Source organism: Stegostoma tigrinum, unplaced genomic scaffold, assembly GCF_030684315.1.
Source record: "Stegostoma tigrinum isolate sSteTig4 unplaced genomic scaffold, sSteTig4.hap1 scaffold_334, whole genome shotgun sequence".
Taxonomy (NCBI): Eukaryota; Metazoa; Chordata; class Chondrichthyes; order Orectolobiformes; family Stegostomatidae; genus Stegostoma; species Stegostoma tigrinum.
Genome location: NW_026728262.1, coordinates 115,820 through 128,801, shown reverse-complemented (window position 1 = coordinate 128,801; position 12,982 = coordinate 115,820). Strand labels below are relative to the sequence as shown.

Genomic DNA, 12,982 nt, shown 5'->3' with positions numbered 1-12,982 from the left:
GAGAGAGCCTGATCCAACACCACCTGAATCCTTAAACGTCACATCCTACACCTCTCTCTCACCATCACCCCCTCCCTATCTCCGTCACCCCCTCCGCCCCCCTACACCCCCTCCCTATCTCCGTCACCCCCTCCGCCCCCCTACACACCCTCCCTATCTCCGTCACCCCCTCCCTGTCCCCCTACAGACCCCTCCCTATCTCCGCCACTCCTCCGTGCTCCTACACCACCTCCCTGTCTCCGTCACCCCCTCCGTCCCCCTACATCCCCTCCCTGTCACCAGCACCCCCTCCCTGTCTCTGTCACCCCCTCCGTCCCCCTACACCCCCTCCCTATCTCCGTCACCCACTCCGTCCCCCACAACCCCTCCCTATTTCCGTCACCCCTGCCCGGCCGCCGTCACCCCCTCCGTCCCCCCCCCACACCCCCCTCCCTATCTCCGTCACCCCCTCCCTGTTTCCCTACAGACCCCTCCCTATCTCTGTGTGGGCTCCTGAAGTTGCCCACCATTTGGTGCCGTCTCTGTAACGTCTCCGTTCACAGCTTGACCTGTTTTCTCTGTGAGGGAGACCTTTACAGATGTTCTGGATGCTATAGAAATGTGCGCCAGTTTTGGTGAATGAGCAGAGGTGACTCTCTCTGTCTCCCTCTCTTTCTTTCTACGCCTCCCTGCCCTCTGTTCCCTCACCTCTCCTCTCTCGTTCCTCCCCTCCTCAGGTGAAACTGTACAATTTCATGGCGAAGGACAATGTCCCTTTCCACAGTGTGGTCTTTCCCTGTTCCTTGCTCGGGGCTGATGATAACTACACCCTGGTGAACAGCCTCATCGCTACAGGTAAAGTCCCGCTGTCTACGTGCCCTGTGTTCTCTCCCGCGTGACTTCTCTTGCAGTCTCTGTTCAGCTAACTCTCTCCCTGTGTGTGTGTGTCTGTGTGTGTCTGTGTGTGTCTGTGTGTGTCTGTGTCTGTGTGTGTGTGTGTGTGTGTGTGTGTGTGTGTGTCCCTCTCCTCCCCCTCCCCCTCTCTCCACACCCCCCACCATCCCCGCTTGCAGAGTACCTGAACTACGAGGATGGGAAGTTCTCCAAGAGCCGGGGTGTTGGTGTGTTCGGGGACATGGCGAAGGAGACGGGGATCCCAGCCGACATCTGGAGGTTTTATTTGCTCTTTGTCCGTCCCGAGGGGCAGGGACAGTTCCTTCTCGTGGCACGACCTGATGATGAAGAACAACTCTGAGCTCCTCAACAACCTGGGCAACTTCGTCAACAGGTACCCGGCCGTCTCTCTAACACCGCAACCCCTAACCCGGCCGTCTCCCTAACACCGCAACCCCTAACCCGGCCGTCTCCCTAACACCGCAACCCCTAACCCGGCCGTCTCCCTAACACCGCAACCCCTAACCCGGCCGTCTCCCACCGCAACCCCTAACCCGGCCGTCTCCCACCGCAACCCCTAACCCGGCCGTCTCCCTAACACCGCAACCCCTAACCCGGCCGTCTCCCTAACACCGCAACCCCTAACCCGGCCGTCTCCCTAACACCGCAACCCCTAACCCGGCCGTCTCCCTAACACCGCAACCGCTAACCCGGCCGTCTCTCTAACACCGCAACCCCTAACCCGGCCGTCTCTCTAACACCGCAACCCCTAACCCGGCCGTCTCCCTAACACCGCAACCCCTAACCCGGCCGTCTCCCTAACACCGCAACCCCTAACCCGGCCGTCTCTCTAACACCGCAACCCCTAACCCGGCCGTCTCCCTAACACCGCAACCCCTAACCCGGCCGTCTCCCTAACACCGCAACCCCTAACCCGGTCATCTCCCACCCCGTCTCCCTAACCCGGCCATCTCACATCCCCATCTCCCATCGCATCTCCCTGCCCATCTCTCGCCATCCTACCCCATGTCCATCCCTCCCCATCCTCCTCCATCCTCCCACCTCCATCTCCCCTAGAAAACCCTCACGGTCTCCCTACACCACCTCCCCCATCACCCTACCCCTGCCATCTCCCTCCCCTCCCCTCCCCCCATCTCCCTCCGCCTTCCCCACTGCTCCCCGTCTCCCTAAACGGCCTCCCACTCCTATCTCCCTAGAAAACCCTCCCCATCGCCCTCCCCCATTCACCCCATTTAGACAGGAACAGCAGGAGGCCGTTCAGCCCGTTTTCCTCAAGCCTGCCCCACACAGGAACAGCAGGAGGCCGTTCAGCCCGTTTTCCTCGAGCCTGCCCCACACAGGAACAGCAGGAGGCCGTTCAGCCCGTTTTCCTCGAGCCTGCCCCACACAGGAACAGCAGGAGGCCGTTCAGCCCGTTTTTCTTGAGCCTGTCCCATAGAGGAACAGAAAGCTGTTCTTGCCTCCCTGCACCTCCCAGGAAGAGCTTCAGCCATGACTGACCGTTTAGCGAACAGGCCCGGTTTCGGGAGGTGATACCTCGGCCAAAGGACTTGAGTTGAGGCACAGTGAGGAGGAGGAGATGGGGGGGCTGGGGTGTTAGGGGTGCTGGGGGAGCGTGATGCTAGAACTCTGAGACCCCAGGCAGGACAAGGCGCATCCCCCGGTGGCAGACGGTGGGAATGGGTTGGGCTGCATGAGGGGGCGGAGGGCAGAGGGGACGGAGATAGGGAGGCTGTGTAGGGGGACAGAGGGGGTGACGGAGATAGGGAGGGGTTGTAGGGGGACGGAGGGGGTGACGGAGATAGGGAGGGGGTGTAGGGGGACGGAAGGGGTGACGGAGATAGGGAGGGGGTGTGGGGGGCTGGAGGGGGTGACGGAGATAGGGAGGGGGTGTAGGGGGATGGAGGGGCTGACGGAGATAGGGAGGCTGTGTAGGGGGACAGAGGGGGTGACGGAGATAGGGAGGGGGTGTAGGGGGACAGAGGGGGTGACGGAGATAGGGAGGGGGGTGTAGGGGGATGGAGGGAGTGACGGGGGTTGGGAGGGGGTTTAGGGGGACAGAGGGGGTGATGGAGATAGGGAGAGGGTGTAGGGGGACTAGAGGGGGGTGACAGAGATAGGGAGGGGGTGTAGAGGGACAGAGGGGGTGACGGAGATAGGGAAGGGGTGCGGGGGGACGGAGGGGGTGACGGGGATAGGGAGGGGTTGCAGGGGGACGGAGGGGGTGACGGGGATGGGGTGGGGACACGTCGTGGGACGGAGGTAGGGAAGGGGTGTAGGGTGATAGAGGGGGTGTGGGGGGATGGAGGGGATAATGGCGATGGGGCGGGGTGCGAGCAGACGGAGATGGGGAGGGGGTATAGGCGAATGGAGGGGTGACAGGGAGGGGGTGTCGGCGGTGGGGTATAGGATTGTGTGTGTAATTTCTGGGGTGTTGGTGACCACCCGGTGTGTGTGTGGTTTGCTGTCAGGGCTGGCATGTTTGTCAGTAAATTCTTTCACGGGACGGTGCCCGAGATGGAGCTGACCCTGGAAGACAAATGGCTGTTGGTCCACGTCTCGTGGGAGCTTCAACATTACAACCAGCTCCTGGAGAAAGTACGGTCAGTGCCGAGGGGAGTGACGCGCTGTCGGAGGGTCGGGGCCGAGGGGAGTGACGCGCTGTCGGAGGGTCGGGGGCTGAGGGGAGTGGGGTGCCGTCGGAGGGTCGGGGCCGAGGGAGCGGGGCGCCGTCGGAGGGTCGGGGCCGAGGGAGCGGGGCGCAGTCGGAGGGTCGGGGCCGAGGGGAGCGGGGCGCCGTCGGAGGGTCGGGGCCGAGGGGAGCGGGGCGCCGTCGGAGGGTCGGGGCCGAGGGGAGCGGGGGGCGCCGTCGGAGGGTCGGGGCCGAGGGGAGCGGGGCGCCGTCGGAGGGTCGGGGCCGAGGGGAGCGGGGCGCGTTCGGAGGGTCGGGGCCGAGGGGAGCGGGGCGCCGTCGGGGGTTGTGCGGTGTTCGGGGTAATTGCCTGCATTTCTCACCCCTGCCTTTTGACCCTCGGCTCTAGAATCCGCGATGCCCTGAGGTCTGTGCTGAACATATCGCGATATGGAAACCAGTACATTCAAATCAACGAGCCCTGGAAACGAATTAGGGGCAGTGAGGCTGATCAGTGAGTTTTCCCTACCTCCGGGGAGCTTCCCAGGGTCTGCATCGAACTTCTTTTCAGTGAAAAAGTTGCACATTTCGAGCCGTGGGCAGTGAATTCCACCAGTTCACCCCTTCCCCAGCTCTCTGGGTGAAGGCATTACTCCTCATCTCAGTCCGAATACCCCCCGCCCTCCCCCAGCACCCTTCACCATCTCCTCGGACTGTGACCCCCTGGTTTTGGATTCCCCCCCCCCCCCCCACCACCTCGGGAACATCCTTCCTGCATTCATGCACTTCCTCTAGCCCCCTACACCCCTCCCTATCCCCGTTCACTCCCTTCCCATCCCCGTTCACCCCCTTCCCCATCTCCGTCGCCCCCTCACTCCTGGAACTCCTTGCCTGATGGCACCGTGCCCCTACACCACACATTGGGGAAGGGGGTACAGTGGGCGCAGGGGTGGTTGGAGACTGCAGCAAATCAGGGAGGCAGCTTACCCCCAACTTTTCTGGGGGCTCGGAGGTGCTTGGTCAGTGCTGAAGACGTGAACACTATGAGAGGACCATTAATTTTTGCCTCTCTCTCTCTCTCTCTCTCTCTCTCTCTCTCTCTCTCTGTCTTCCCCCTCCTGCCCTCCCTGAGCAGGAAGCGAGCGGGCACAGTGACCGGGGTGGCCGTGAACATGTCCTGCCTGCTGTCCGTGATGCTCCTGCCCTACATGCCGACCGTCAGCGCCGCCATCCAGGAGCAGCTGCAGGCGCCTGAGGAATGCAACTCGCTGACTGACCGCTTTGTCTGCGTGCTGCAGGCTGGACACCGGATCGGCACGGTAAGGAGGGGAGACCGGACTCTCGCCGTCGGGACAGAATGGCCAGAGTGGGAAAACACTGGCTCCGGCAGCAACACTACCACCCCCCCCCCCCCCCCACCCCCCACCCCCCACCCCCCATACCTGCTCCTCTCCTACTGATGGGCATCAGAGCTGGTAAAGTGGCGTCCCCGAGAATATTGCCATCATTTATACTCTCTGCAAGTTTAACACAGCCCTCCATTTAGCTCCAGGTCATACAGTTGTACATTTGGGAAAGGCAAATCAGCACAGGATCTGTACCCTGTAATGGTGAGAGTCCTGGGGAGTGTCAATGAACAGAGAGATCTTGTTGGAGGGGTTGGGGAACAGGTACATAGCTCCTTGGAAGTGGGGAGGCAGGTTGACGGGGCGGTGAGGGAGGTGTGTGGGGTACGCTCGCCTTTATGGGTCAGTGCGTTGGGTACAGGGAGTCGGGAGGGTCGTTTCGGGGCTGTACGGGGCGTTGGTCAGGGCTGCTTTGGGAACACGGCATTCGATCCCAGTCTCCCTGCTACAGGAGGGACGCTGTGAACGGGGTCAGGAAGGATTTACCGGGATGTCGGAGGGTTCGAGCTACAGGGAGGGGCTGGGGGCTGTTTTCCCCGGAGCGTCGGAGGCTGAGGTGGAGGGGGTGACCTTATAGAGTTTTATAAAACCATGAGGGGGGGGCATGGATAGGGTGAAGGGACAAGGTCTTTACCCCCCCAGGGGGTGGGGGGAGTCCAAAACCAGAGGGGCATAGGTTTAAGGTGAGGGGGGGGAAGGGACCTGAGGGGGTAACATTTTCACACAGAGGATGGTGCGTGTGTGGGACGAGCTGCCAGAGGACGTGGGTGGGGGCTGGACAGCGACAACATTTAAAAGGCGTCTGGGTGGGGACATGGGTAGGAAGGGGTTGGGGGGCCAAACGCTGGATTAGCTTCGGATGTCTGGGTCAGCACGGATGAGTTGGACCAAAGGGTCTGTTTCTGCACCTACATCCCTCTGACTCTGTGGTCATGGTGTTATGGACCAGACCAAACCCCGTCTGAATATATCAAGAGGATCACCTGAAGCCTAACTTTTATCTTAGATACGGGAAAGTGTAAGGGGTTGTGTGTCGGAGATGAATTGTTCAGTCAAACTACTGGCCTTTGAGCAAAACCCACTTTATTTTTCGCACCATAGTTGATGTCCAAGCAAAAAATAAAATTGGCAGAGGTGTTATTGCCTAATTAAACAAATAATACATTCTTTGCCTATTAATCATCGACTGCAAAATTATAGCAGCACCCCACAGACACACCCTGAGCAAAGGAAAATTTAGCATAACTGGTCCCCCCCCCCCCCCCCCCGCCCCGCCACCACACACCTCGCACTTTTCCAGATAGATCTCTGTCTGCCACTTAGCAGCCCATTGACCCATCTGACCGATGGCTGGAATCGAACCCGGGCCCCTGGCGCTGTGAGTCAGCGGTGCTAGACACCGTGCCGTCCCGATTCTCTGATTCTGCATTGCCACACGGGGTGCGTTTGAGTCGTACAAACAGTTTGCGACTTTTTCCACTGGAACGTGGGAGGCTGGGGAGGGACCTCGAGGTTTATAAAATCATGAGGGCGAGAGACCGGTGTCTTTTCCCTAGGGTGAGGCATTTCAAGAGCAAGGGGCATATTTTTGAGGTGGGAGGGGAGAGATGAGGGGCAAATTTTTTTTTCCTTTTAACGCAGAGGAGGAGGTGGTCCATGTGCGGAATGAGCTTCCTGAGGATGTGATGGGTGCGGGATCATTAACAGCGTCTTAGAAGACATTCGGATAAGTGCATGGGCAGGGAAAGGCCCTGCTGAGCTGAGGGCTACGGCCAGCACGGACTGGAAGGGCCGAACGGCGTGCAAACGGGCCCCGGGGCTGCGGTTACGTGCGTAACGCCAGCCGAGGAAACGTGGGTTGGCCCCCAGCTACTAAGAGCTGCAGGCTGGCCTCGATTTCCCCTGCGGTTGCAGCAATGGGTTGATCACCTGTTTGCTCCTTTTCCAGGTCAGCCCACTGTTCAAGAAACTGGAGGCCGATCAGATCGAGGAGTTGAGGAAGAAATACGGAGGACAGCAGGTAGATAATTCTCCATAACCGGCCCACCGCCACCACCCCACCCCTGGGGAGCCTTCAGATGCGGAAAGGCACTTTCAAACCCTCAGCCTGATGTTCCTGGGTTCGATACGGAGTAAAACTCCCTCTACACGGTACCACCCACACCTAACCTCCCCATCAAACACTCCCAGGGACAGCACGGGTTTAGATACAGAGTAAAACTCTTCTCTGCACTGTCCCTACATCAAACACTCCCGGGGACGGGGACAGCACGGGGCTAGATACAGAGTGAAGCTCCCCCCAACGCTGTCCAGTCCATCAAACACTCCCGGGGACAGGGACAGCACGGGGTTAGATACAGAGTGAAGCTCCCCCCAACGCTGTCCAGTCCATCAAACACTCCCGGGGACAGGGACAGCACGGGGTTAGATACAGAGTAAAGCTCCCCCCAATGCTGTCCAGTCCATCAAACACTCCCGGGGACAGGGACAGCACGGGGTTAGATACAGAGTAAAGCTCCCCCCAACGCTGTCCAGTCCATCAAACACTCCTGGGGACGGGGACAGCACGGGGTTAGATACAGAGTGAAGCTCCTGCCGCTCGTTTTAGGTGAACGTAAATTCATTTTTGCCTGCGCTCGGAGACTTCGATCAGATCACACCTCCCCCCCCACCCCTGCCCCCACCCTAACCTCCTAAATCCCAGAGAAACTGAGCCTCCTCTCTCCTCGGGTCCTCGGGCAGCGAAAGAAGTGGAGCGCCCGGGAATTGCCGCTCTGATCGCGTTTCCTCCTCCTTTCTGTTTTCCGTAACTGGCGTGTGCTTTGTCCGTAGACCCCCGAAGGAGTGAAAGCCGCCCCCCGGGGGGAGGGGAAAGCTGACCCCACGGAGCTGCGGGAGCTGGTGAGCCGACAGGTGAGATCCTGTGGGCCACGGGGTTGCTCGATGATCCTGTACGCATGGTGGCTGGCGCACGTCCGGGCCGCGACCCGGAGGTGTTTAGGGTGGCTGCGGGGGTTCGGTGGGTGTTTGGGGTAGAATTTGCTATTGCTATGGACTAGAGCAGGCCACCCCACCCCCCTGAAATACCCAAAGAAAGTAGGTCACTTCTTTTTTTCTGAAGAAGGATCTGGGCCCGAAACGTCAGCTTTTGTGCTCCTCAGATGCTGCTGTGTTCATCCAGCCCCACACCTTGTTATCTCGGATTCTCCAGCACCTGCAGTTCCCACTATGTCTAACTCACATCTTTAACCTTTTTAAGGTGTGCCAAACCCAAATGCCAAGTCCTGTGTTCCAGGTACGGTCCGACCGAAGGCGCGCAAAAACGCAGCTTACTTAAACGCCGTAGTTAAAGAGCAAACACAGGAACAGGAATCGGGAATGACGACGATTGGAAAGCTTTACCTAATAATGTGTGCCATACCTACTAGTAATTGACTGTGTTCTGTGTGTAGTAACATCCCATAGGTTACGGGGAGAGTCGAGGAAACTGGGAACGTACTTGTGGGGATTGAGAGGAATCGGGGGGGAATCTCACAGAAACGTACGGAACGACGAAGGGAAGAGATAAGACAGGAGCAGGGAGTGCGTTCCCACTGGTGGGCGAATCTAGGACGAGCGGGGCATAGCCTCGGAACGAAGGCGGGGGCTGGGGGGATAGCAGATTTAGGGCCGCCTTGGGGAGGGTTGTGAATCGGCGGAATTCCCCACCCCCTAGTGAGGCTGCCTCGGAGAATGTTTTTAAGGCGAAGGTTTGTGAGCGCAGAAGGAACCGAGGGTCAGGGCGAGCCGGCAGGGAAGCGGGGCTGGAAAGGATCAGCCGCGATCTCGTTGAACGGCAGGAGCAGGCTCGACGGGCCAAACGGCCTCCCCCAACCCCGGCTCCTGTTTCAGACGTCCTTATGGCTGGGGGGTGGCCTTTTGGCACGTGAAACCCCCATCCTCAGTGTGCAGCAGGGATCAGTGCTGGTTCAGAGATAACGGGAACTGCAGATGCTGGAGAATCCGAGATGACAAAGTGTGGAGCTGGATGAACACAGCAGGCCAAGCAGCATCTCAGGAGCACAAAAGCTGACGTTTCGGGCTTAGACCCTTCATCAGAAAAGGGGGGGATGGGGAGAGGTGCTGCTTGGCCCGCTGTGTTCACCCAGCCCCAGACTTCGTTATCAGTGCCAGTTCCTCTTCTTTTTGTCATTGATATATCAGTGATTTGGATGCGAACAGAGAAGGGATGCTCAGTAAATTTGCACGTGATGCTGAACTGGGAGATTTGGAGAAAGCGGAGAACCAGGGCAGGGCTTACACCCTGAAACGGTGAGGGTCCTGGGGGAGTGTCGCTGAACAGAGAGACCTTGTGGCGGCGGCCGTGGGGGGGGGGGAGGCTAGTTCCCTGGAAGTGGGGGAGGCAGGTAGACGGGGCGGTGAGGGAGGTGTGTGTGTGTGTGTGTGTGTGTGTGTGTGTGTGTGTGTGTGTGTGTGTGTGTGTGTGTGTGTGTGTGTGTGGGGTACGCTCGCCTTTATGGGTCAGTGCGTCGGGTACAGGGAATCGGGAGGGTCGTGCCGGGGCTGTACGGGGAGACGGTCAGGGCCTCTTTAGGAACACGGCGTTCGATCCCGGTCTCCCTGCTACAGGAGGGACGTTGTGAATGGGGTCAGGGAGGATTCACCGGGATGTTGGAGGGTCCGAGCTACAGGGAGGGGCTGGGGGCTGTTTCCCCCGGAGTGTCGGAGGCTGAGTGGGGGGGGGTGACCTTATAGAGGTTTATAAAACCATGAGTGGGGGGGCATGGATAGGGTGAAGGGAGAAGGTCTTTACCCCCAGGGGGTGGGGGGAGTCCAAAACTAGAGGGGCATAGGTTTAAGGTGGGGGGGGGAAGGGAGCTGAGGGGGTAACATTTTCACACAGAGGGTGGTGCGTGTGTGGGACGAGCTGCCAGAGGGAGTGGGTGGGGGCTGGGACAGCGACAATGTTTAAAAGGCGTCTGCACGGGGACATAGGGATAGGGGGCCAAACGCTGACAGATGGAGCCACGTTAATATAGGATATCTGGGTCAGCACGCTCGGGGATGGGCCGAAGGGTCTGCTTCCACGCCGTGCGACTCTACGAGCAGTAGCTTCTGATAAAGTTTAAAAACCTGAAGCACAAGAGCTGGTGAGATTTAGGTTACATGTTTCAGCGCTCAAGTGGGTCCTGTTCAAACAGCCTCTGGGAAGAAACCAGGATACAACACCCTCTTAAAGCTCAAGCTGTGTCACGCTGTCAATTTGTTGGGGGCTTGGGGGAGGGAGGTGGTTTTAATTTGACATGGACGCGATCGGCGAGGTTCTGTTTTTAAACTCCGTCCCTCCGTCCCTCCCTCCGTCCCTCCGTCCCTCCGTCCGTCCCTCCAGGGGAGCCGCGTACGTGAGCTGAAGGCGCAGAAAGCAGATAAGTCGCTGATCGACGCAGAAGTCTCGACGTTGCTGGACCTCAAGAGGAAGCTAGCTCAGGCGGAAGGGAGGGCAGCGGGCAAGAAGTGAGATGGTCACTTTGCCTCCCCCTCTCACCCTCATCTTGACCACAAGCTGCGCAACACTGTGTCTGTCTGTGTGTCTCTCTCTCTCTCTCTCTGTGCGTGTATCCTGTGTTCTGGCACAGTTCGATCCCACGTCTGTTGGTCTGGTTCTGCAGCAGGGGCACAGCTGGTGAGGCGGGGCGGGGGGTGGGGGGTGCCGATGCCCCGTGGCTAGGGACCTGTCCTCTTGGTGACTGGCTACCCGGCCATGACGGCGAGAGAACCAAAAATGTGCGACTCGAGATGGGTCAATAAAACTGTGTGTGTTTTATTTTTAAATTTAACACAGGCTCTGAACGCGGCAACTCTTTCTTTTCAACGAGAACGGTACAGGCCCCTTCAGCCCACCATGTGCTGACCTATTATCCTTCCCCCATGATCAATCTGCTCCGCATCCCCTACATTTTACTAAAAACTGAAAGAGCTGCGGACGCTGTAAATCAGGAACAAAAATGAAGTTGCTGGAAAAGCTCAGCGGGTCTGGCGGCATCTGTGGAGGAGAAAACAGAGTTAACGTTTCGGGTCCGGTGACCCTTCCTCAGAACAGATGGTGGCTGGGAAAGTGTCGATTTGTGTGCAGAAAATAGGGAGGAAGCGATAGGATAGAGCCCAAAGAGAGAGGAAGACAGCTGGACAGACAGAGGAGCTGCTAACGATCGGGCTGGGAGGGTGAAGAGTTGTTAATGGGGACTGTTAGTGACTTACAACGGTGGGGGTGTAGTGGCAGGCTGTGTGGTAAGAAGGCCTGGTGTGAGGGTTGGGGGTCTGGGACATGTGACAGATCAGGCCCTAAAATTATCGATATTGAGTATGGAGGGCTGCAGGGTCCCCAAGCAGAAAATGAGGTGATGTCCTTCCAGCTTGTGCTGGGCTTCGCTGGAACGCTGCAGCAAGCCAGAGACAGAGATGTTGGCCAGGGAGCAGTGGGGTGCGTTGAAGTGGCAGGCAACAGGTATTTCAGGGTCTTCTGTCTTTGCGAGCAGAGCGTAGATGTTCTGCGAAGCGGTCACCAAATGTACGCTTTGTTTCCCCAGTGTAGAGGAGGCCACACTGTGAGCAGCGAGTTCAGGAGACCAGATTCTGGGAAGTGCAGGTGAAGTGTAGCTTCCTCTGGGAAGAGTGTGTGGGCCCTTGGATCGTGGGGAGGGAGGAGGTAAATGGGGAGGTGGTGCACCCTCGGTTACAGGGGAAGGTGCCGCAGGGCTGTGGGGAGTGTATTTGGGGGTGAAGGAAATGTGGACCAGGGTGTCCCTGAGGGAAGGGTCCCTGTGGAAGGCGGACGAGGGAGTGGGGGGGGGGGGGTGTGGTGTGGAATATGTGTCTGGCGGTGGTGGTGGAAATGGTGTCTGATGATCTGGCTGTGGATGCTGGTGGGATGGTAGGTAGGGATAAGGGGAGCCCTATCGCTGTGGCCGGAGGGAAGAGAAGGGGTGCGGGAGATGGGTCGGACCCATTTGAGGGCCCTGTCGGCAACGGAGCTGGGGAATCCTCGATTGCGCAGGAATGTGGACATTTCGGAGGCTCCCTTGTCGAAGTTGGCCCTATACTCGGCTATCCTCCTTACTAATGTTGGCAGTGCATTCCACCCGCCCACCAATCTCCTTGCCACTGTCCTCAATTGCCCCCCTCCCACCCCGATCGTGGAGAAGGGGTGGGTGAGCCACCTTCTGGAACTGCTGCAGCAAACAACCCCCCCCCCCCCGACAATTCTGCATGCATGTTGCCATCAGGGAGGGAGTCCCAGGATATTGACCCCGAGACGGTGAAGGAAGAGCCCACGTCGAACCAGAGTCTCAATGGAGTGGTGGGGGGGACTTGCCAGTGGTCGTCCTTCTGAGGGGATAAGGGGTGGCGGGTTCGGTCGGAGGAGGAGCCTCGCCGAGCGTACACACTGCTGCGGCTGTGTGTGTCGGTGGGTGGGAGGGAGTGTGGATGTTGGGGGACTGTCGAGGAGGAGGGGGGGGCTTCTCTATCCCTCAGCTTCTCGAGTGTCGGAGCCCCGTGCCCCGTCCAGTCGAGTGGGGGGGGATGGTGTTCCCACCCCCCCAATCACACTCCTGACTTGTGCCTTGTCGATGGGGGAACAGGCTTTTGGGGGTGGGGGGAGTAGGGAGGTTTCTTGGCCTCTGACCTGTTGCCACCCCTTTCATACACCTGGTCCATGATCTTGGCCCGAGGCTGCCTTCTACACTCCCACCACCTCCCCCAGTCAGCGGGAACATCCTTCTGTACTCCCTCCCACCCACCCACCCCGGTGTTACAGGTTTCTTTCAGGTCGTCCACGCTGCCTCGTTCTCCCAAACTCCGATGAGTGCGGATGCCAACTGGCATCGGACCAGGCCTTTCGGCCCGTCAGATCCACGCCGACCAGCAAAGCGCCAGCCCACACCAATCCCAGTTAGCCGCACTTAGTCCACAGCTTCCTACGTCTCGAACTGCCCCCATCCCCTCTAACACCGGGATTTTGGAGGGTCTGAGCTACAGGGAGCGGCTGGGG

General features: G+C 59.0%; 1 protein-coding gene and 1 pseudogene across 1 annotated transcript; one reads left to right on the top strand and one right to left on the bottom strand.

The window, feature by feature from the left end:
- The window catches only part of LOC125448286 (poly(rC)-binding protein 3-like), a 12,661-nt pseudogene extending 12,152 nt beyond the window's left edge, over nucleotides 1–509 (bottom strand).
- Nucleotides 510–695: 186 nt separating this feature from the next.
- Nucleotides 696–10,769, top strand: mars1 (methionyl-tRNA synthetase 1; the record flags this gene model as incomplete). Its single annotated transcript, XM_059643919.1, is given in 9 exon segments — nucleotides 696–834; nucleotides 1,053–1,186; nucleotides 1,188–1,267; nucleotides 3,366–3,497; nucleotides 3,936–4,040; nucleotides 4,662–4,845; nucleotides 6,881–6,952; nucleotides 7,765–7,845; nucleotides 10,322–10,769. Coding segments are annotated over 9 exon segments (1,056 nt in total), but the record flags the coding sequence as incomplete, so codon positions are not given.
- Between the last annotated feature and the right edge of the window lie 2,213 nt (nucleotides 10,770–12,982).